Genomic DNA, 25,960 nt, shown 5'->3' with positions numbered 1-25,960 from the left:
GCCACAGAACGAAGTGGAGCCTCGCCGGCTCCTGAGCCGCCGCCGCCGCCGCCGCCGCCTCCGCTCGAAGCCTTCTTCCTGAGCGGGTGGCACTGATGGGCATCGCCGCCTTGCCCCAGCTGCCTCGGATCCAATCTTTTGCCTGGGCTGTTGCCGCTGCTTGCCTTCGCTGGAGGCGCCCCCCTGCGAGCGGTGGGATCGTACTGTAAGATGTAGAATGCGCCCAGTGCTTAGAGCCAAGCGGCAGCAGCCTCTCCTGTGGCCCGGGAATGCGGAACCCCCAGCGCCCCCTTGGATTTGGATGGTCCCGAGCGCCTCTGGGCTTTTTCGGATCGGAGGCGCTGCCGGGGTAGTGCCCCCTCCTCCCCCTCCGCTGCTGCTCTCTTCGCCTCCTCCTCCTCTTCCTCCTCCCCCACCTCCCCCGCCGCCAGCCCCGTTGATCCAGGGGGTTTCGAGCTGGCAACTTCCCTGCGATCCTTTTGTGCCTCTGATGGCCTCGGAGCACCACTCGACCGTTCGCCAGCTGCCGTTCCTGAATGGACAGGTAAGGAAAGCGACTTTGCCTTTCTACCTTTCCTTTTCGGTCGGTCCCTTAACCTTAGCCATCGCCATTCCGACGCTCCAGTTCTTCATTTGCGCTTTTCAGGTTTCTTTGATGAGGGTTTTTGATGGCGAGCGCTTCTTGACTTCTTCCACAGACTGCACAGGTCTTGCCCCCCACCACCACCCCACGCCGTTTAAATCGTTTAAAACACAAAAGAAAGGAAGAAGGAGCCGCGGCAGTGGAAAAGAAATATTTAAGATAACCTTAGGATGCCTAGGAAATAGGTAGCGTCAGAAGCAACTTCAGTCGCTGTCCGACGAGCCGTGGTGCTGAAGTTGTCTGCTTCATTTTTGCTACTTGCGGACGTGAGTCTCTGCTTCGGCAGAGCTGTGCCTTCTTTCCACAAGACTTAAAAATCCTGGCTAGGGAAGAGACTACATTAACTATTAATAAGAATTTAGTGCTAATGCTGAGCTTGTAATTTCTACTCTTAAATCACATAAACAGTGCGCATTTTTGAGCTTGCCTGTATAGAAAACATATTCCCCCCAATATACTGCCTTCATAAAAAGATTGCGGTCTTTTGACAGTTAAGGGCTGTTTGCTGCTAATTTATAATAATGTACTTGTACCGACTTCCTACTGAGTAGAATCTGTTTCTTTAAACACAAGCTCCTGCTGATACCATCTTACTTTCCCGAAGAGAAGGAAAATACATTTTACAATAAGCAACAGAATTTGGAAATGTTGACTATAGCAATCCCCACTGGGGAAAAAAACACAAAAAACCCCCTAAGTGACATGAACCAGCCTACTGCAGATGAATTGCTGTTCACAAAGTGGCTAATAATCACTAGACACTAGACTCTCTTAAAATTCATCATGTATCTATTTTCCCATCACCATAAATTGGAACCTTATATTAAACTCATCTAAATAAAAGCAAGGTAATTATTATTCTAATATTTCAATAAAATTATTTGTCACAAGGTTAAACAAAATCTTATATTATGTATTCAATATATTGTTTCTGCTGTTGTGTACATTTAATGAATTTTGGGAAAAGCAACACATTTTATGTATTTCCCCCCAGTTCTTAAAGATTTTTTCAGAACAGAAGCAGATTTAAAAGAAGATAGGTTGCCACATAGCTATCTCTCCAAAGCTGTTATGTCAGGATGCTGCCACTAGAGGTATTTAGTGACTAGAAACTTGTGTTTCCTTTCATGTATAGAAATCTGCAAAATATTTATTTTAATAATGGAAGAGTGTGGGTGGTTACTTATGAATCTTCTCATTAGGGACAACTCTTTTTTCATTGATTTGACTGGGTTGACTGAGACAATATTGGCCAGATCTATAAAGAAAAATAGTGTGATCCACAAGCATAGCCAGTAGCTTCTAATGGGATGTAGCGTGCAATAGCAGACATTAACTAATCTTGATCAAATATTAATTTAACCAATACATCTCATTAGCATGTTTTAATGAATGCTTCAATTATTTATCAGGATTGTAAAATGAACGTTAAAATAGTTCTAGGTGATTAGCTTGAGATTTGTCTTTAAAATTAAATTTGTACATTAGATTTCTTCATCTCTACTAATTGTGGAATTATTGTTTGTAATTCCTCAGACACAAATTTGATGCTATTTCATTTAAACATTATGAGCTCTAAATTTGTTGGATTATTTTCAGCTTCTCAGTAAAAACAGCTAGCAACATATGCTGGCACTTAATATACTGTAAAAATGAAGCTTCTTAGTAAGTGAAGGCCTTTTTTTAAATGAAGGATTAAAAATGTTATTGCATTGAAGGAAATGAACATTTTGGTCATTCATGATAATGCAAGGTTAAGAAAGAATGGTGATATGAACATTTCAATCATAAAATGCTTTTCTTTTGTATGAAAAACACCTTGTTTGTTGTCTGTTTATTAGATTACTTAAATCTTTTTGTTTAGATAACAGTATGTTTATACTACTGTTGTTGGCTTGTTTTTCAAAAATATTGGATTGCTTTCTGAAAAACTCATTACAGAAATTTCACAGTAAGAATAGATTAGAATATGAAGCCGTCACAGCTACATTTGTTCAGGGAAATAACCTGTAGCTAGCTCATCATGATCCATCCAATCAATGAAGTCCTACAGTTTTTCATGGTTATATGTGGAACAATAGAGCTACATTCATGGCATGTAATTCTGTTCAATCCATTGTGCCACCAAGTCAAGGTGTTGTGCATTACACAGGTGACATGACTTAAAGTGAAGTTATGGTAAGGGATCAGTTGTGTAAAATCCTTCCAAACTGAAGATTTTTTTTAAACTCATATTTTCTATTATCCACATTTTATTAAAAAATGTTAATCTGTCTTCCTCCATCTTACAATTTCTCCATTTCTTTTCATGACTAATTAAGGTCTTGACTGTCCATGAATGGGATTTTTATCTGCATCTGAATAATGGATGATAATAGATACATTTCTCTGCTATTTTACTCAGATTCAGATATTACTCTTGGTTTGCTACCTTTGCCAAATGTAAAATTAGCTCAAACACATTGCCTCTCATGGGCAAGTTTGATCAACTGCCATACTATTTCATCATGAGTTATGCACTGTTCCCATTGTTACATAAGTAAACAACAGTAATAGTTCAGTTCCATAAACCATACATTTTAATAACCTTTTCGTGTTCTGAAGGAAACATTCAAATATGCATGGAATTATACACCATGTTTGCAAGTGCTATAGAATACAACTTAATATTGAGAATTCTAACTGTTCAAAACTTTATTTTAGTGGATGTTTGGAGCCCACTCTCCAGTAATTGGATTTTCACCTTCCTCAAATGTGGAGTTTGTTCCTCTTTTTCCTCATGTGTATACTACCACTGCTCTACCACATTCTGGGAAAAGTTGGATAGAAAAGAGATTACCAAATTACAAGGTAAGTCTACTTCTACTATTTGGAAGACTTTGGAAGTAGCAATTTCTGAAAATTACAAATAACCCCAATCTGCTTTAAAGGTGAAACAAAATGGTTTTCTGTGCATGCAGTATTTAAAATACAGTCCTGTGGCAACCGAACCTGAAATGTATGGGGTTTCCAGCTCAAGCAGGGGGTTGGACTGGAAGACCTCCAAGGTCCCTTCCAACTCTACCCTATGATCCTATGTTCTATATTTTATGACCCATATTTATGATGGCTGTATGCTGGCTCAGGAATTGTGGGAGTTGAAATCCACCAGTCATAAAAGAGCCAAGGTTGCCTACCCCTGGTCCAGGGGCATGTAATCACCTTTTGCAACCTTCCTGAAATACAAAGTCAACGGGGAAGCCTTGTTCAGTTAACAATCATGTTACTATCTTAACAATTACAGTGAATCACTTAATGACTGGTAAGAAAGGCTCTAAAATGGGGCAAAATTAAGAACTGTCTTACTTAGCAACAGAATTTTGGGACTCAATTGTGGTTGTGAGTCGAGGAATACTGGTATTAATTTAATTTAATTTAATTTAATTTAAATAGCAATCGGTGTGATGTTCAATATTAAACATGTGAACTATTTAAATCTACAGCTAGTAGGAATGATAACAAACATTCTAATTTTGACCAGAGATCCTAATGGAAGATAGTTTAAAAATACAGACCAAATCTTTTATCTCAGTCCAACAGAGCAATTTGAGAGTCTTTGTTTAAACAGAATTAAAATAAAACTATGTCTATACATTAAAATTACAAGCAAATTCAATCCAATGAATGATCTAAAAAGATTAAAATACAGGTAGTCCACGTTTCACAGCAGTTCATTTAGTGACCATTCAAAGTTACAAGGGCACTGAAAAAAGTGACTTATGACCATTTTTCATACTTAAAATGATTGCAGCATCCTCATGCTCACATGATCAAAATTCAGATGCTTGGCAACTGGTTCATATTTATGACCGTTGCCGTGTCCCGGGGTCATGTGATCCCCTTTTGTGACCTTCTGACAAAAAGTCAATGGGGAAGCCAGATTCACTTAACAACCATGTTACTAACTTCACATCTGCAGTGATTGTGATTCACTTAACAACCGGGGCAAGGAAGGTTATAAAATGGAGCAAAAACTCACTTAATAAATGTCTCAATTAGCAACATAAATTTTGGGCTCAGTTGTTTTCATAAGTCCAGGATTACCTGCACTTTGTGTTTACCTACCCTTTTATTTTTCATGACCTTTCAAGTGCTTAGGTCTAGGAAGTGGACCAAAGGCCTGCAACTACTTTAAGGCAGAAAGAACCTCCAAAGATTGTACAACTATGCATCCTTTTTAAAGAGGAAAGAAGTGCCATTTTGTACACTCACAGGTTGCAGCTCTCTGCCGTGTTTGTCGGTGGTTGTTAAAAGCTGAAAGACATTGCTGATTTGGCCTAGTCTAATTTTTGATCTAAAGACATCAAAAGCAGCAACAAAAACACCAACAGCATGTCTCTGGTGGAATTGGATACTGCAACTATTTGGTAGCACTGTAGCAACGGAATAATAATTTTTAAAAAATGATGAAACTTCTCTACGGCCCAAAGGATAACCAAAGAAACCTTCAGATTAGGCAATCCTGAGTCTGGAGAGCTTTCAATTGCAAGGAAGAACTTGCAAGAACAATCTGAAAGCCTCAGGAGTAGCTTCTCAAATCCCCTCCCTAAAAATTAATGATGAATGATTAATAGAGATTGAAGGGGCATAATTATTATTTTACTTGAAGATCAGTCCTGTTCACTGTACTTCAATAAATTAAGTGTTAAACTTTCACTTCTGATTTTACTCTGGTTTTGACTGCATGCTGTAGTTGCTGCTTCTAAAAAAGTGCCATGCCTTTACAGTTTGCATAGGGTATTCTACTTCCAGAGTGGCACGTGGAAGAGGGTGTTACTTCTCCATAATTAAAAAAAATAAGTATCCCCACAAAATACCGTATGTAATCAATACATAACTAGAAGCAAAAGTTCTTAGATCTAGTAATAGAAACATCAGTGAAACATCGTATATTATTGCATTGAACCTAAAAAAAATAATAGCATCTAAACAGATATCAAAGAGGGTCTGCCAATATGTGATCAATGGTGCAGAGATTCTGGTCCTTTGATGTGCCTAGTAAATTGTGCACAAGAAACGTTAAGATGCTTTTGAAACAAGTTTGACTGTGATTGATTACATGGATGTAATCACGCAGTTATCTAGAAAGAATATGGAAATATTTGCCAGTGCTTTTCACCAACTTGGGTAGAAAGTAAGTCAATACTGTAAGAAGATGTTTCCAGCTTGATTCCTGAAAATAGATGATCATACATCAATTCAAAGACTTCATAATACTTGAGGATATGTAGCAGTAACAGTTTTAAACATGTTCACTAATCCATTCTTCTTGAAAACAATTATCATTGTAATGAGCACTATATTTAAATTCTTCATGGGAACCAGAACTGAACTTGTACAAAAAAAGATTCTGAATATTTGATACATTTCATTAGAATCAAACTAGAACAACTTCATCTCCATCTGAATCTGAGCTTTATTAAAGAAATAAAATGTGATGACTTGGCTTCTAACATATCTTTCATAATTAAGGTTGTAATAGGTAACAAGTTTGTTATAATAGGAAACAGTGTTGTCCAGCAGTATGAGAATTAAATTATTTGTGCATTTCTGCATGTAGAACATTATTTAGGATGTCCTTCAATTATTTTTATCCATAGCCAATACAAGAATCCATCATTTTGCGAACCTATTCTTGATACTATATTTCCATAAAATATTTTCCAGTAGTTAATAGTTGATAAAGTTTTGATAAAGACTTCTTACGTATTTGGGCATCTTTTTTATCTTATGTAGATTTATTAAGAGCATTTTATGTGTTGCAAATTATCATGTTAGACCATGCAGAAAGGCTGCAATCCAAATCACAGTTTTAAATGTGTTTGAGAATTTGTACATGCTTAGTGGCTATGTTTTCTTTGAGTCTCAGATTCTGATGTCATATATATGACTTCTTGGTTTAAAAAAGAGTTTATTCTGTGGCATGGCAGGCTTCTTTTTGAGAGACACAAACTGGCATTTGGCTCAAAGCCTGAAAGTAAGATTCATTTAGTAGCTAATATCAATACATTCATCTGAATCAGTACATGTACATTAACAACAACAAAAACCCCTCCATTTGTTTTTAATAGAGCACACTGCAGCCAAGTACTTTTAATCCTTGCTTACATTAACCAAAGTTAAAAACTGAACTTGTTAATTTTAATTGGTCTTTTACTTACCTCGCCTTTATAGGACAATTTTATTTGTTATGGAGATGAAAGCTTCATTGAAAGCAATGAAGATTCCTAAATGTAGAAGCCAAGAATAGGGGTCTGCCAGCAAGTGAAAAAAGCAGTATTGCATTGTGGCAACAAAAAACTCTGCCGCTTTCCATGTGTGTCATTACACACATATAACATTCCTTTTGTCATCTTGCAGACTCCTCTGGCTAGAAGGGAGGAACTACCATTTTATTTATTTAATATTCTTGACGTCACGAGTTTGACATGTCTGCTGTAGATGGTAATTCTTGATAGTGGTATTGCATGGGGTAATATACATTGGTCAAAAGGAAGTTTGTGCGTAAGTTGCAGCTTTCTTCAGCTGAAAAGTATTTCTGGAGGGCTGATTATTATTTTTTTTAAAAGGGACTGAATGTAGATGACCTTAGATATGTTTTCAGAAATCCCGTTGAAACACAGGGTAGTGGTTAACAGATGGAGATAGTTCTATTTATATCAATGAATGTATTTATATAGAGATATATTTTCTTTTTCAATATTCTGTGCAGATCTATTTGAACAACACATTTGCTCTTGATTCAACATGGATTCATCCCAAGGAACTAAGAATCTACCAAGGACATGAAAAGCCTCTTGCTACAACAAACCAAGTAGCTGTGGCAGTATCTAGGCCAGCCACTGCCCCCAGGCCTTTTCCTACAGTGGTATTAACACCTCAACTGATTCCAGGTTAGTTGTAAATAAATAACATCTGAATTATATACATTCCATCCTGATGATGCTAGTATTAGAACTTGTCTGGAGGCAGATATTTCAATGACAATCATCTCAAATGTGTATCAACTCCAGAATGTGTAAAACTATCACATGTATATTTGAACATCAGAATATTTTTTTCCATTTAGAGAGTATTTTTCACTGAAGGAAAATTTAAATTGCATGCAAATTGCACACATATTACAACACATTGTTCTTGAAGTACAATATAAGATGGCATCCTCTAAGTTAGGGTTTTTCAACCTTGACAGCTGGAAGAGGTGTGGACATCAATTGAGTAGGGAATTCTGGGAATTGAAGTCCACACCTCTTCTCTTTTGACTTTATTCAGGAATCCAGTTCAAAGCAAGTCTCACAATTTGCTGTCCAGCTTCTGTTTCAACACATCTAAGTGAAAGAAAATTCATGAACTATTTAGGTAATTAGTTTCAACTTCCAATTTCTTTAACTTCTAATTGTTTTCCCAACTTTTTACTTGAAAGCTACTAAAAGTCATGTGGAAAGGAAGTGGAAAGCCACCTTGGCTAACTTGATTACCTCCTACTTGAGGTAATACATTTCCTTCCCATGGCCTGTTAGCAATAACAACCATTACTGCGCAATGCCATGTACAACCACATGTATACCTATAACAAAAAACAAAATGACACTCATTGGAATAATTTAGGAAAAACCTGCTGTCAAATTGGAAGTCCAATCTTTCTGCCTGTTTCTTGATATCAGTATTGACAAATAAAGTAGAACTGACAATATTTTGTATGATTTGGAAACTACATGTTGATCGTTTGTCTTTTTATGGCCACATCATGCTGTTGCTTCATGTGTACTTGGTCAGAGAACAGTACTTCCTTATATGTTTTTCAGGAGTGCACAGCTTGTTACCTCTTTTTAAAGTACAAGATTCAAGGGTTGTTTTTGCTGTTTTTGTTGTTGTATTGAAAGGATGAAATTAATGGGGAGCATATGAATGAGATGCAGAACCTCAGGAAGGTGACATCCTTCAGAGTTTAAAATATATCACAAATATTGTGTCTGTTTACAATCAAATCTTCTTGTCGATCAAATTGCCAGCCCATGGGCTGGATGCGTCATCTGGAAGCCACGCCCATCCAATTGCCGACAATGGCAAAACTCTCGCGATACATTGCATGATGTCACGTAACGTCATGAGTTTGACATGTCTGCTGTAGATGGTAAACCTTTATAGTGGTATTGCATAGGGTAGTATACGTTGATCAAAAGTGCGTTATTGAACTGAAAAGTAGATGACATTATGTGCATTATGGATTAACCTATTTTTGAAGAGGGCTGCTATTGCCACACAATTTTATGTGATAATGTGAGCACTAATATAATACCAGAGAGACAAAACTGACCTATAAGAAAGACCAAATGAAGAATAGAAAAGAGAAATGGCAAGGCAAAGTATTACAATATGACAAAGTATTACATGGCCAGTACATGTAGAATAAAAATAGCAGAGAAAGCAGATAACAATAAGACCTGTCAATGGCCAAGAGCTGGAAAGTTGGAGATAAAAGAGACAATTCAGGCTGCATAAGATCAAGGACAAAGGCATACAAAGCCAGAACTGAGAAGATGGCAATGCCATCTCTGCAAAGAAGCTGAAGAAACTAGGTAAAGGTAAAGGAAAAGGTTCCCCCGCACATGTGTGCTAGTCGATTCCAACTCTAGGGGCCGGTGCTCATCTCCATTTCAAAGCCGAAGAGCCAGCGCTTGTCCGAGGATGTCTCCGTGGTCATGTGGCTGGCATGACTAGACACCAAAGGCACATGGAACGCTGTTACCTTCCCACCACAGTGGTCCCTATTTTTCTACTTGCATTTTTACATGCTTTCGAACTGCTAGGTTGGCAGAAGCTGGGATGAGTAACAGGCACTCACTCTGCTACGCGGCACTTGGGATTCGACCCGCCAAACTGCTGACCTTCTGATCGACAAGCTCAGTGTCCTAACCCACTGAGCCACTGTGTCCCTATGGACGACCTAATTAGCTGTTATAAGAAAGTTGCCCAGACTGACTGCAAACAATGGCATCATAAAGTAGCAACAATGATGCATTGAAATATCTGAAAGAAATACCATTTTCCCAAAAACCAGAAACAATAGGACTTCAAAATACACAAAGTAATAGAAAATGAAGAAGCTAAAGTGAAGAATTCAAACTTTAGAATTCAAAGAGATAAGCACCTGCCCTATGATATTCTAGGTTTAACAATTGTCAATAAGGACAAAAAAAAACCACACCTCACCCTCTGGACAGTGGACTTTGAAATACCTGGAGGCAGCAGAAGAGAAGAGAAAGAATTGGATCACAAAATTTAAAGACCTGCAAAAAGTAGAATGACTGGAGTGGCAAAAGAAACCAAAGTTAGTATCAATAGTAAAAGGTTCCTCAGGTGCAATCCCAAAACATCTGGGGCATCATTTGAACAACATTGGCACTGACGTTAATCTATTTCAAAAGGCAGCTTTCTTTGGAACAGCTTACATCCTTTAACACTATCAAAGAATAACATCTGCCTAACCCAGTCCTTGGGCAGGACTTGACAGGTGAATAAAAATGATAAATCAAGTCTAAATATCTGGATGACTGTGTGACCAACCATGATGTTTTGAATAAAAATGATGTAAATTTGATAAGATTTTGGCAGTATTATCCCTGACAGATAATTCCAAAACCTTGGGTGATCTCCAGGGGGGAAACACCAACATCTCCTTATTGATCAAAATCTTGGCTAATTTATGAAATTTCAGCTATATTTTAAACTTAATTCAACAGGTCATAGGGGCTCTTAGTATCATCTAGGCTTGTGGATGCTCAAAGCTCAGAGAGGTAGCATTGCATAACCTGATGCATATCAAAATTAATTCTACAGATATTGCAGTACAAAATTTTATTTGTCCTTCTTTGGCAGTTATGCAGAAAGAATTGCACCTCTATATCTCTGAACCTGATTGTGGGGGATGAAAAACGATGATAAGAGGAACAAGCAGGAAATATTATTTAATTAAATATACTAAGTAACCTACAGCCAGTGTAGCTGAGCTTATATATAGAATTAGAGATATTGAGAAGTTGAGAATAAAGATTTTTTTATGATAATTAACCTTTTTTCAAGTAGCAATTGACTGAGTGAAAAAAACTGCTAATTCATTACAAAGCAGTGAAAGTTGGCAAATGCTCACTATCCAGATTTGGCAGTTGCCAAATGACCTGGAAGCAGAAACTTTTAATTTTCTGCAGGAAAGAGTAATGAATCATTATATTCTGACAGATAAAAAGAAATTGTCAAACACTGCATGAATTTAGGTGGGGTTTTTTTTGGCGGGGGAGTTACCTAAATGGGGAAGCATAGTTTATATTGTAGTACCCATCTACACTCTGTCTAGTCAATATAACTTGTTAAGAAGAGGAAAAATGGTACAGATTTTATACAATGCAGAAAAATGACCAACTACCCAATGAATCATATTATTATATGATAATTTAGATGTACCCTTTTTGCATGCTAGGCATTAGTGACTTTTTCTCATTCAGCTTGACATTCAACCAACTTACATATAGTTTCTTAATTTACTTGATCACTTACTTTTTAAGTAAAACTAGTGTAGTTTTAATGTGTTGAGATGAGCAGTTATTGAAAATGTTGCTTTTCTTCCCTTAAAAGCAGTGAAGGTTGATTATAGTTTCCCAAATTTCTTTTAACAGCCAAAGGATATTGGTGGGCTTCGAAAGGTTTATGTACTTTCGGAGTACATAAAAACATGAAAATATCCTACCCTTAGACTTCATTATATAAACTATAATAGATTTTGAGAGTCTCTTTGGAGATTTGGGGATCTTGTACAGGGTCATTACTAGCCACCAGTGGAGAACCAAGATTTGGAGCTGTATCCATTAACACTTGATTAAAGGCATAGTATGAAATGAAGCCCCTTCATGGATTACTGCCTTGTCGTGATGAAGGGGCTTGTGTAATTCAATGAAGCTATGAGCTATGCCGTGCAGGGCCACCCAAGATGGACAGGTCATAGCAGAGAGTTCTGACAAAACGTGATCCACTGGAGAAGGAAATGGCAACCCACTCCAGTATCTTTGCCATGAAAACCCTATGGACAGTACCAAAAGGCAAAATGATATGACGCTGGAAGATGAGCCCCTCAGGTCGGAAGGCGTCCAGTATGCTACTGGGGAAGAGCAGAGGGCTAGTACTAGTAGCGCCAGAAAGAATAAAGCAACTGGGCCAAAGCCAAAAGGACGCTCAGCTGTGGATGTGTCTGGTGGTGAAAGGAAAGTCCGATGCTGTAAAGATTTTTTCTCCATAGGAACCTGGAATGTAAGATCCATGAATCAAGGAAAGCTGGACATGGTCAAACGAGATGACAAAACTGAACATCGACATCTTAGGTATCAGCGAACTAAAATGGACAGGAATGGGTGAATTTAATTCAGATGACCATCAGGTATACTACTGCGGGCAAGAATCCCTCAGAAAAAATGGAGTAGCCATCATAGTCAATAAAAGAGTAGGAAAAGCAATACTGGGATACAATCCCCAAAATGACAGAATGATCTCAGTTCAAATCCAAGGCAAATCATTCAATATCACAGTAGTCCAAGTCTATGCCCTAACCACCAGTGCTGAAGAGGATGAAATTGACTGGTTCTATGAAGCCCTACAGCACCTTATAGAACTAACACCAAAAAATGTTGTCCTTATCATCATGGGGGATTGGAATGCTAAAGTAGGAAGCCAAAAGGTAACCAGAATAACAGGCAAGTTTGGCCTTGGAGTATAAAATGAAGCAGGGCACATGTATTAGAATTTTGTCAAGAGAATACGATGGTCATAGCAAACACTCTTTTCCAACAACCCAAGACACAGCTCTACATGTGGACATCACCAGATGGTCAACACAGAAATCAGATTGACTATGTGCTCTGCAGTCAAAGATGGAGAAGCTCTATACAGTCAGTAAAAACAAGACCAGGAGCTGACTGTGGTCAGACCATGAGCTTCTCGTTGCAAAATTTAGGCTTAAACTGAAGAAAGTAGGGAAAAGCACTAGGCCACTCAGGTATGAACTAAATCAACCCCAAACCACCCCAGTGATGCCCTCGCTGTGATGTCCCGTTGCCTGGAGGCGGTTCGGGTCTGGATGGGGAGGAACAGACTTCAACTCAACCCTGACAAGACTGAGTGGCTGTACATTCCGGCATCCCGGGACATTCAAAACGTTCCATCACTTTCTATGGGGGGTGAGTTTTTACCCCCCGTAGATAGGGCTCGCAACTTGGGAGTCCTCCTGGATGCACGGCTTACCTTAGAAGAGCATGTAGTAGCCGTGACCAGGGGGGCTTTCGCACAGGTTCGCCTGGTGCGGCAGTTGCGGCCCTATCTAGACCGGGATGCCCTGTGTACGGTCACTCATGCGCTCGTGACCTCTCGTCTTGACTATTGCAATGCTCTCTACATGGGGCTTCCCTAGAAGACCACTCAGAGGCTCCAACTGGTACAGAATGCGGCCGCGAGAGTTGTCTTGGGAGTTTCCCGGTACTCCCATGTTACACCTTTGCTCCGCGAGCTGCATTGGTTACCAGTTGTCTTCCGGGTGAGGTTCAAGGTCTTAGTGATGGTTTTCAAGTCCTTACATGGCATGGGTCCGGAATACCTCGGGGACCACCTGCTGCCGGCGTCGACTCCCCTCCGCCCCGTGCGTTCCCACAGAGAGGGCCTCCTCAGGGTGCCTCCAGTCAGAGAATGTCGGCTGGTGGCCCCCAGGGGGAGGGCCTTCTCTGTGGGCGCTCCGGCTTTGTGGAATCAGCTGCCGGTTGAGCTCCGGATGGCACCGGATCTCCGCTCCTTCCGGCGCGGGTTAAAGACCCATTTATTTGAACAAGCTGGCCTGGCCTGATGGGGAATTACTTAGGGTTTTAATATTTATATATATATTTTATTGTTTTTATTGTGGGCAATAATTTAATTCTTTTTTAACTTTTGTACTTTTGTAGTTTTAAGATATGCCCTGTTCACCGCCCTGAGTCCTTCGGGAGAAGGGCGGTATAAAAATTTAATTAAATAAATAAATAAATAAATAAATTTAAGGAATTAGATCTGATAGAGTGCCTGAAGAACTATGGATGGTTCGTAACATTTTACAAGAAGTAGCAACCAAAACCATCCCAAAGAAAAAGAAATGCAAGAAAGCAAAATGGTTGTCTGAGGAAGCTTTGCAAATTGCTGAAGACAGGAGGGAAGCAAAAGGCAAAGGAGAAAAAGAAAGGTACACCCAATTGAATGCAGAATTCCAGAGAATAGCTAGAAGAGATAAGAATGCCTTCTTAAATGAACAGTGCAAAGAAATAGAAGAAAACAATAGAATAGGGAGGACCAGAGATCTTTTCAAGAAAATTGGAGAGATGAAGGGAACGTTTCATGCAAAAATGGGCATGATAAAGGACCAAAATGGCAGGGACCTAACAGAGGCAGAAGAGGTGGCAAAATTACACAGAAGAACTATACAAGAATGAGCTTAATGTCCCTGATAACCATGATGAGGTGATCACTGATCTTGAGCCAGACATCCTAGAATGTGAAGTGAAATGGGCCTTAGGAAAGCTGAGCAACAACAAAGCTAGTGAAGGTGACAGTATTCCAGCTGAGCTATTCAAAATCTTAAAAGACGATGCAGTAAAAGTGCTACACTCAATTTGCCAGCAAATTTGGAAAACTCAACAGTGGTTACAGGATTGGAAAAGATCAGTTTACATTCCAATCCCAAAGAAAGGCAGTGCCAAAGAATGTTCAAACTATCGCACCACTGCACTCATTTCACATGCTAGTAAAGTTATGCTTAAAATCCTACAGGCTAGACTCCAGCAGTATGTGGATTGAGAACTACTAGAAGTACAGGCAGGATTTCGAAGAGGCAGAGGAACTAGAGATCAAATTGCCAACATACGCTGGATCATGGAGAAAGCTAGGGAGTTCCAGAAAAGCATCTATTTCTGCTTCATTGAGTATGCTAAAGCCTTTGATTGTGTGGATCACAACAAACTGTGGCAAGTTTTTAAAGGGATGGGAGTACCAGACCATCTTATTTGTCTCTTGAGAAACCTATATGCGGGTCAAGAAGCAATAGTGAGAACTGGACACGGAACCACTGATTGGTTCAAAATCAGGAAAGGAGACGGGCAAGGCTGTATACTGTCACCCTGCCTGTTTAACTTATATGCAGAGCACATCATAAGTAAGGCAGGGCTAGATGAATCAAAAGTTGGAATTAAAATTGCCTGGAGAAATATCAACAACCTAAGGTATGCAGATGATACCACTCTAATGGCAGAAAGTGAAGAGGTACTAAAGAGCCTCTTGTTATGAGTGAAAAAGGAGAGTGCAAAACTTGGGTTGAAACTAAACATTAAGAAAACCAAGATCATGGCAAATACATGGGGAAGAAATGGAGGTAGTGACAGATTTTATTTTCCTGGGCTCCAAGATCACCGCAGACAGGGACTGCAGCCAAGAAATTAAAAGATGCTTGCTCCTGGGGAGGAAAGCCATGGCAAATCTAGATAGCACACTAACAAGCAGAGACATCACCCTGTCAACAAAAGTGCGTATAGTGAAGGCTATGGTCTTCCCAGTTGCAATGTATGGCTGTGAAAGTTGGACCGTAAGAAAGGCTGAGCGCCAAAGAATTGAGGCCTTTGAACTATGGTGCTGGAGAAGACTCCTGCGAGTCCCTTGGACTGCAAGGTGATCAAACCGGTCAGTCCTAGAGGAGATCAACCCTGACTATTCTTTAGAAGGGCAGATCTTGAAGTTGAAACTCAAATATTTTGGCCACCTAATGAGAAGGAAGGACTCACTGGAGAAGAGCCTAATGCTGGGAAAGGTTGAGGGCAAGAGAAGAAGGGGATGACAGAGAATGAGGTGGCTGGATGGAGTCACTGAAGCAGTAGGCGTGAGCCTATATGGACTCCAGAAGATGGTAGAGGACAGGAAGTCCTGGAGAAGCATTGTCCATGGGGTTGCGATGGGTTGGACACGAATTCGCAACTAACAACAACATGAAATGAAGCCACTGCATTATGTGCTCAATTGTTCCCTTTTGGTCAATTTTTCAACTTGGGTCTAATGGCTTCTAAAAAGTATTTGAGCATCATCATTGTCACACTGGTATTGTAACTTTACTGGTAGCTTTACTTCAGACAATGACCTGGGAGAAAACCGTGTCCTCTTTCCCTGCTATCTGACTAACTATGGCCCAGGGCCTAGGCCTTCAGAAGAACGAGAATAGATATTGTGGCTTCTGCAGCCAAAAAACCCCCAAGGATTCGAGTAGATTATGATGGTGGTAGTGATGGTGTTAGTTGTGATAAGGATATGAATTGTAAGACACTTATTGTAAAGCTAGAAAATACATTTAATTAATGGGTTTTCTGGTTTCTTCATATATTATTTTCATGAAAGAGGTTTCCTCTTCTCTTCCTCATTTACAGGATGCTTTTGAACTTTTTTGACCTCATTTTAAGTTTTATTATGGCCTGGTGGAAGATGCTGCTACTGCTCTTTTTATTTTTTCCCCTCTTTACTCACTAGGGTCATCTCGAAAGGGGGAGGGGGCTTTGTTTTGACAATGCTTTGAGCAAAGTTGGTTTTTGAAGCCATGTGGCCTTATTTCCCAAAGTGAAATGAAACGGCCACATTGCTTCACTTCAGCTGTTCTGACTGTTTCTTAAAGTAGCTCCAATAACCACAGAAGAAGCTTCTAGTAAGTTTCAGGAAGCTGTCAGCAAAACCTATGACAGGGTTCTTCAAGGCACATGAAAGATCCCAGGTAGAACTTTTGGATCACCTTAAACTATTTCTCACATGTGTTTTACACATTCGTCTTCTGTCTCCAGTCTTGTTGATTGCTTCTGCTTCCTGAACTGAACAGTCCCCACTAGACAAATTCTCTCAGATGCCTTCTGCATTGGACTGAATCACAAATGGGAAACAGGAAAACTTAGAGAGAACAAAAGACAGAACAGCTGAAAATTCATCTCATAACAATGTTCTCTGAAATCGTTTTGTATCCAATTGCAAGACTTTCTATTGATTTAGGGGGAAATGAAATCAAGTCCTTTTCTACCACAATGGGAAAAGTTAGAATCATTTTATAGTTCCTTGATTTCTCTTCTTTGTGTTTTGTTCATGAATTCCAGCTTAACTAGGACCAAATCTCAAATTTGCTTGTGCTTTCTGTGCCTTAAATTCATTTTTGTTTTCCGTCTATGCCGCTGATGACAGACTGACACTGACAAAACACTTTAAAAAAAAATGAAGGGAAGTGAGAAGGCTTATCTTATTTCATCTGAATAATGCCAAATAATTAACTGTTGCCAATTACACTGACAGCTCAATTGCAACTTATGCCAAACACATTATGGTTTCAGAATATTAATGAGACAGTATATATGACTGCATTGTGATGCTTCTTTTGAGATATGAATGAGTTCCTGTATATTTGTTGATACATCATAGAAAAAAAGAACATTTCAGTAAAATGAGATTTAAGGTGCTGGTACTTACCTTTAAAGTCCTACATGGCTTAGGCCCGGGATACTTGCAGGACCATCTGCTGCCGGGAACGACTTCCCATCGCCCAGTACGCTCACACAGAGAAGGCCTCCTCAGGGTACCGTCGGCTAGACAATATCGGCTAGTGACCCCCAGGGGGAGAGCCTTCTCTGTGGGAGCACCAGCCCTATGGAACCAGCTCCCCCCTGAGCTTCAGATGGCCCCAGATCTCCGGTCCTTTCGCCGCGGCCTCAAAACACTCCTTTTCCACCTGGCTGACCTAGACTGACAGGGATTTTAATTATGTTTTTAATTTTTAACTCTAATTTTTAATTTATTTTAATTTTAATTTTTATTTATCCTACAGGGGCCTTTAATCTTAATTTTTATTTTAACTTCTGTACTTATTGTACGTTATTGTTGTTAGCCGCCCTGAGTCCTTCGGGAGATAGGGGGGCATATAAGTCCCAATAATAAATAAATAAATAAATAAATAAAATGTGTTATATATGCATAGATGGTAATGGATGGATGTATAGATCAGTGTTTCCCAACCTTAGCCATTTTAAGATGTGTAGACTTCAACTCCCAGAATACCCCAGCCAGCAATACTGGCTGGGGTATTCTGGGAGTTGAAGTCCACTCATCTTAAAATGGCTAAGGTTGGGAAACACTGGTATAGATGATATAGATAGATTGATAGATTGATAGAAAGAAAGATAGGTAGGTAGATAGGTAGGTAGGTAGGTAGGTAGGTAGGTAGGTAGGCAGGCAGGCAGATAGATGATAGGTAGATGATCTGGATCTGTAGATAGTTCCTCAGATGACTTAGGAGCTGGGTTCTATGTTGCAAGATCACTGAAGGAAAGAAAAGTTAAAACAGGAGTGAGGATCAAGGAGGAAAGAATCCACGTGTAAAGAGTAAACTGAAAAGCAAAACCAGGATTCCTTATCCACATTCAAAAATAATTTACTTTTGTTTTGTAGCTTCCAAAAACCAGTTTGATTGATAGGCCAATCCTAAACCTATGGTTTGTTTAGACAGGTGCTTCAGGCAACAATTTTGCCTCTCATCTCATGTGGTTGTCGCATTTAGAACTGAAGATCTCCAATCTGAGTCCCATAAGCTTCTGACTATAGCTTTCTTCTGTGAGCTCACAATACGCACACCTGGGATTTTCCCTCCCAATTTTCTTCTCACCTGTGAAATCAGTTGCATAGAGCAAGGGTGTCAAACTGGAGGCCCACAGGCCAGTTTCATCATATCAAAGCTGCGCCCACCCCATTGCTGGCAATGCAAAAAGATGCAGGTTCGCATCCCACCAGGCTCAAGGTTGACTCAGCCTTCCATCCTTCCGAGGTAGGTAAAATGAGGACCCAGATTGTTGGGGGCAATTAAGCTGACTTTGTAATAATGCCGCTTGGGTGTGTGTGTGTGAAAGCCCTAACAAGCAGGCATATACATAGAATGAAGGCTACTGCTAAGCTTGTAAGCCGCCCTGAGTCTTCGGAGAAGGGCTGGATATAAATGGAATAATAAAAAAAAAAGAGTTGCGATACATCACAACACATCATGTGAATAATAATAATAATAATAATAATAATAATAATAATAATAATAATAATAATAATAATAATAATAATAATAATAATAATAATATAAAGTTGGAAGGGACCTTGGAGGTCATCTAGTCCAACCCCCTGCTCAGGCAGGAGACTCTATACCATTTCAGGCAAATGGCTGTCCAGTCTCTTCTTAAAAACCTCCAGTGTTGGAGCATTCACCACCTCTGGAGGCAGGTTGTTCCACTGGTTAGTTGTTCTAACTGTCAGGAAGTTTCTCCTTAGTTCTAGGTTGCTTCTCTCCTTGACTAGTTTCCATCCGTTGCTTCTTGTCCTGCTTTCATGGCGAGTGACATGGCGAGTTTGACACCCATGGCATAAAGGGTGTCAGTTCCAGTGCCACACCTAAACTGTTGCACCACTAATAAAGCAAAACAGCTGAAAATAGTGGCATTGTTCAAGCACTAATGGTCTTGAAGAAAGCTGACTATAGTTTCTCTTCCTTTCCTTCAATTTTGGCAAGCTTATTGCCTTTAAATTATTGAAGGTGTACTGCCTTAAATATATATGTTGCTGAACCAAGGGAGCAATCATTTGTTATTGTTAAAACTATTTCTAATTTGAGTTTCGTAAATAATTTATTAGAGAGAGAGAGCCAAATAATATTAAACTAGTTTTCTGCTTCGTGACCACTTTAATGTGTCTGCTTTCAACATATAGTTGCTTAATATCATTAGGAAATCCAAACAGTTCACCAATGTTTTTTCAGAGGAGAGAAGGTTTTATGGTTTTGGTTTCTACAATGAAAATTGATGGATTTTCTTTAGGATAGTAATATTGCTATATTTCTGCTTGTCAGAAGTTAGCTTCTGTGCTACAGTGACAGGCATCTTATAGGCATCTTCCACAAAGACCATGGGCCTGGTTTATTAATGAATTAAATGGGTCTGTTAAGCTTTTGACATTTCAGATAAATGCTTCCAAGTTTAGTCAAATTTAAAGGCAAACCACGAAGGTATCAAAACTCACTTTCATAAAATTGAGCGACAATTCTCACGAGGCTACAACTCATTCCCAATGTTGCAGTTGCTTGTAAATCAATGTTTTTGCCACTATTGGTCTTTAGACAGACACAGCAATCGATATAGATTTTGAGAATTGGTGAAAATATGACTTCCAGGGAAGCAGTGGTGAACTGAATGATGGCCATGGTGAAAGAGAAGCCAGTGGGTGGCTTGACTCTTCAGAATGCCTTTTCAGATCAAGGAAAGGACTGGGTCAACCACAGGTTTGCTCCATTCAAGGCTCTCTATAAATAGAAATAGAAATCTCCAGCAGACTTTGAGAGCTATGGGAGCCAGGAGAAAAAAAAACAACATCCCACTTAAGCTGCAGTTTGGTGCCTTCTAAGGGATACTGTCTTTGCCTACTTCCTGTCTTAACTAACTGCTTAAAATTGGGTGAAATAATATATGAAGATTTTTTAAGAAATCCTCCCACGTGAAATTTTTGCTGATTGAAAGGGAAATTGGGATCCCATACCATTTAATCATCCTCATGCAAAATCTATACACAAGACAGGAAACCACAGTCCATAGAATGTGGAAAATCAGACTGGATCCAAGATGACAAAGGAGAGAGACAAGTCTGTATAATCTCACCTTATTCATTTAACCTATATGCTGAATATCCCTCAAAGGTTTGGAAAAAAGATAAGCAGGGTTTTAATATCAGGGGATGAAGCATCAATAACTTGTGCTTTGCTGATGACAGTATTCTGCTGAAAAGACAAATTATCTGCAAGCTGTAATAATAGAACAGTGAAAAAAATAGAACTAAGATTAAATATAAAAATGATAAAAGTAGTGATGATGGGTACAATGACAGACTTTAGAACTGACAGTGAAGATTCTACAATGACAGGTAGCATTTGCTTTTTAGGATTGACTATCAATGGTGAAGGAAATATGTCTCTGACTAGCGGTTGGTAGAGTAGCAACAAAAGCCTTGCAGAAGATATTTAGATGTCATAAAGTGTCTAGAATTTCACGATCAGAACTGCATGACAATGATTCCTCTGTGATCTTCTATGGAAGCCAAACTTGGGCTTTGAAGAAGCTATTGAAGATAGAAAGAGATAGACACATTTGAACTCTGTGTTGGAGAAGGTATCCTGAGAATAACATGGGTAGCTAAGAAAAGAAACAATAGACCATTAAACAAATTAATCCAGAGTTTTCATTAAAATCGCAGATGATCAAGGTCAAATTATCACATTATGTAAGATCTTAGCTCCATTTAGAAGTCCATAATGCTAGGAAACATGGAAGGAAAGAAGATAAGAGGATAACCAGAAGCAACATGGATAGACTTAATGACAGAGGCAGTGGAAGATCTGAAGAGCCTGGTTGGGAGCAGATCATCCTGGAGAACCACTAGTCATGATATAATTAACATTTGTTCTTTGGTTTAGTCAGCTGAAGTAGGATATATAATGAAGGCTGAGTGCCGAAAAATTTATGCTTTTGAATGGTGGTGTTGGAGAAGACTCTTGAGAGTCCCTTGGACTGTAAGGAGATCAAGTCAGTTAATTCCAAAGGAAATCACCCCTGACTGTTCTTTGGAAGGACAAATACTGAAGCTGAAGCTCAAATACTTTGGGCACCAAATGAGAAGAGAGAATACCCTGGAAAAGATCCTGATGTTGGGGAAGATTGAAGGCAAAAGGAGAGGATGAGATGGTTAGATAGTGTCAAGAATGCAGTAGCCATGAGTTTGGGCAAGACTCTGGCAGTAAGTGGAGGAGAGGAAGGCCTGATGTGCTGTGGCCAATGGGATCAGAAAGAGTCGAGCATGACATAGCGTCTGAACAACAACAAAGGATATATTGCATATATTGCTAGTTTGGAAATGGGAGGTGATAGTAACTAGTAAGCCTATGTGAATCATAGTCAGTCTGCTTTAGGTCAATCTGCACAGCCTTCATTATTAGGATATACAGGTATATAGTGAAATCAAAGCCAATCCACAGATGGCACCAAGGCTACTGTGAAGTTGACTGAGATTTGCAATTTTGGGATCAGCAAGTAGTGTAAATGTGCTTTTTTTAAGGAAACCTACCTCATCCATCCAGAGTGATGGGGTCCATACAGGACACGCAGTTATAGAACAAAGGAAGATCTGTGATTAAGAGAAGAATGGGAGAAGACTCGAGTCCACATTTGATTCACATTATACTAATAGTCACCCAATTTCTAAGCGATTTCCGTATAAAGTAATGTATTTTTTGAAACGATATATTTAATTACATTGTAGACCTATTTCATTCTGTACACCTATTTCTTCTTTTATGTCCATAATAATGAATTTTTTATAGGCAGCGTGTGAAGAGACACTGATTGCTTCCAACATAAAGATTTTCTATATCACTTACGGATGTTTTTTAGACTTCTCTTTTTCTTGACATTCATAGGAGCCTTTGAAATGTTTGGCAGACAGCAGATGAGCTGGAGTGACAGAGCAAGAGCAATCAATATCTGTATGGCATTAAGCAACAGCAAGAGCAACAATTAAAAGTGACACAGCAATGCTTTTGCTGGAGAACAATCCCTATGTATAATCCTGGTAACTATTAACTTCAGAATATATTCAACCAGGATTGATCAAATTATCTAAGACAGCAAAAGAAAATCCTCTCAGAAAAAAAAGAGATTTTTCACAGTTATTTCAATGGTAACTTTCTTCCCAGCAAAATTATTTAAGGACCGTATAATAGATATTAACTTATCTATTAAATATTCATTTATTAATTTTGTTAACTATTAGCTTGATATCCCACCTTTAGTTTTATAAAACTCCAGGTGGTATATATAATACCCCCACCTTTTATTTTGTCCACAACAATCTTATAAACTGTCTAACTTCTTAATTACCTTTTGTGAGACATAATTCTCTCTTGCAGTGCATACATACATACATACATACATACATACATACATACATGCATCTGTTTGTCTCTATCTATCTATCTATCTATCTATCTATCTATCTATCTATCTATCTATCTATCTATCTTTCTGTCTGTCTCTGTCTATCTATCTATCTATCTATCTATCTATCTATCTATCTATCTATCTATCTATCTATCTATCTATCTATCTATCTATCTATCTATCATCTATGATCTATATTTAATATTTTACATCACTGAATATTACAACAAGCTGTTTTATACCAATATAGACCATTGCCCATTCAACTAAATTTTAGTTGCATCACAGATAGGTAATTTGTTTACTATATTGATAAGGTTTATGGTAGTTAGGTACAGCTGATTTGACTCTCTAGTCAGACTGCCAGGTTTAGGCCACCAATACGTACTTTTGGGAGGTAGGAACAGAAGATAGCCTACAATATGACATTTGTCTATATGTTAAAGGAAACAGTATTTTCTGGTTAGTGCCTGCTCAACTGTCTCAGGAATTCTGGGAGTTGATGTCCATGAGTCATAACAGAGCCGAGGTTGCCTACCCCTCCACTAGCCATTTCTGTATTGGCAGATCAGTCTAGCAATTGTAAGTTTTAAAAATATTAGATTTTTACAAAAAGGAACATGAAAAGTCATTGTTATTTTTCACACTTAAAATACTAGTTCAGTTCTGGCCATTGGGTTTTATGAAGGACATTGATAAAGTGGAGGAGATCAGAATCTAATGCCAATGTGATATGAGGTCTGGGGAAAAAAAGCTTATGAGGGAAGGCTGTAGGACTTTGATGGACATATTTGGCCAGGAGAACAGACTTTCATGGGAACAGACATTCAAGGAAGAGCTGGCATATGGAGAATAGGGTAGATTTGTTCAGTAATCGAGAAAACAGGACTGTAATTTAACAATAGGTTTAAAGTAGAAGAAAAGATATTTCAGTTTGACAGTAAAAAAATATCCTCATAGTAAAAGCTGTTCAAAAGAACAAACTGCTTTGGAAAAGGTGGCATCTTCTTTCCTTGAAGTACGTACTTAAAGGCCAGATGGCCATCTATCAAGACTGCTTAGTAGTGGGTTCCTTCACGGAAGAGGAGGTTGGAGAAAATGATCTCCAATGTTTCTCCCAAGCTTTACATTCTATGATTTTCTGATTCTGTCAACATACAAAACAGTTTTAGTCAAAGAGAAAACTAAAAACAGTTTGAAACCTCGTAGTCCAAATGGAAACTACCTTCTCTCCATAAAGGTTTAATGGAGACACAGAACAGCCCACCTGATCTTTTGCAATGTACAGGTACATGGTATCTAGAATAGCGTTTTATAATCCTGTTGCCTCCAGATACATCATGTGCATTTCTCAGAACTTACATAACAATTGGGTGCAACAGATTGGTGCAAGGTTGGCAAATCAACCACATCCTGCATAACCTCATAGGATTCATTCATTAAAAATATGTTTAAAACCATTCCTTTCCATTAATTAAAATGTAATCCTAAAATTGCAGAATCTTTCCCTATGAAAAGGCCAGCTGCTTAAAATAACTCTGAGGTCTGATATCAGCTACAGCAGTGACAATCAATGTTCTTGATTTTGATGAAGGTATACTTACTTTTATTGTAACTATAAGCTAACTATTGATTTTACTCCCAAGTGCACAACTGGGGAGAAAGGTTTGGCAGTAAAGAAAACACACACACACACACACACACACACACAATCAGACACTTCTTTTAGTTAGGAATATCACAAATCTTTTACTGATATTATTTGCCTTTATGTTTTCTGCCTTTATCACAATTTTAATAGATATTATTTAGATGTTCATATGCCATAATGACAAGAAAGCCAGTTGAATTATTCAGTCTTTAACTTCCATTAATTAAGGAGCCATAAAAGTTGTTGTGATCATAAGTGAAAGGACAGCAACAAGGAACAGGTCTAGGATCCTGCTGATCTACAAAAGGAATCCTAAAACATGCACCTGTTATGAAATATCTAAAATCATGAGTCACATCAAACAAGGCTTTTGGCTGACTTAGTTGTTGCTTAATGTCTGAAGGACTTCCTTGTCAATTAAATACATTTGTTGAATAACATAATAAGCTAATGATTTAATTTTTTTCGTATATTGCCCAGTGTAGAAATGACAACATCTGGCATGGGTCAAATTAACTTTCCTTAAGACTTTTATTTTATTTTTCTTTCCCTGTTTTTGATCAAGCAAGACTAGTATCCCCTACCCTCTCAGAAAGTAAATGTTTAGTAAATGTTATGAAGAGAAAGCATTTGAGATAATTTCCTTCTACCAATGAAGCAGTATTTCTACATTATCATATGACTCAATTGTTGAATTCAGTTTTGTTCTTTGGAAGAAGATATATTGCAATAATAGCCTTTCCTTTTTCCTTTTGGAATCAAGTATAAAGAGCATTTTGCATATATGCTGATCTGGTGCATTCAGATCTATTACAACTCCAAAACTATTAGCCAGCATTGGTTGGTTCAGTCTGGAACTCTAAATTCCATTAATGTCGAGGGTAACAGGTTGTATTGCATATAAATCACTTATATTTGTGTGAAAAAATGCACTAGGCAGCACTGCTTTCATTCAGTCACTGCTTCACTGCAACAATATACGTTTATATTTATTCATTTATTACAGTTGTGTTGGGCTGGCATAGAATGACATAACAATATTCTTTCTCTTAAAAGGACACTCCATCTCAGTCACTGTTTCTGTCAGCTGCCACCTTATACTTGCTTGTGTGCTTTGCTACCATGTGGTGACAATCTGCCATGACCTCTGGGGAGGGTGGGTGGGAGAGAGAATGCTTGCAGGAAAGCAAAAGTAACTGCTGTATCTCCTTGAGATGCTGCTTCAAGGTCACCCGGCTAGGAGAAGATAGCTGCATACCAACCTGTGCTTGAAGTGACTGTTTTGAAAATATCTTGCTTGAACCTGATTGGTCCTGGGGGGGCGTTCAGCGATGGGAGGCAGTTAAGGGAGAAAAATGTTGAATTTAGGGATTTTGGCATGTGATTCTCAGTTCTGGCTATGCATTATTGCAATGCACTTGACTTCTAACAAAACTATTCCTTTCCCAACAAATGGAGTCAAGGATCATTTCTATTTGGAGGTTTAAATGCTGGCAGGTCTGTCAGTGTCTTTTGTCTATCAACATTTTTTTATTGTGC

General features: G+C 38.7%; 1 protein-coding gene across 1 annotated transcript in view; it reads left to right on the top strand.

The window, feature by feature from the left end:
* Positions 1–217: 217 nt before the first annotated feature.
* The window catches only part of TCERG1L (transcription elongation regulator 1 like), a gene marked incomplete at its 5' end in the record, with an annotated part of 189,188 nt that continues 163,445 nt past the window's right edge, over positions 218–25,960 (top strand). The window contains 3 exons of the mRNA XM_081329237.1: positions 218–544; positions 3,347–3,493; positions 7,395–7,575. Coding sequence (XP_081185363.1) covers positions 218–544; positions 3,347–3,493; positions 7,395–7,575 — 655 coding nt within the window. The remainder of the gene's footprint in view (positions 545–3,346; positions 3,494–7,394; positions 7,576–25,960) is intronic.

The sequence above is a fragment of the Vipera berus genome, assembly GCF_964194415.1.
Source record: "Vipera berus genome assembly, chromosome: 5".
NCBI classification, from domain to species: domain Eukaryota; kingdom Metazoa; phylum Chordata; class Lepidosauria; order Squamata; family Viperidae; genus Vipera; species Vipera berus.
This window is presented reverse-complemented; position numbering and strand designations above follow the sequence as displayed.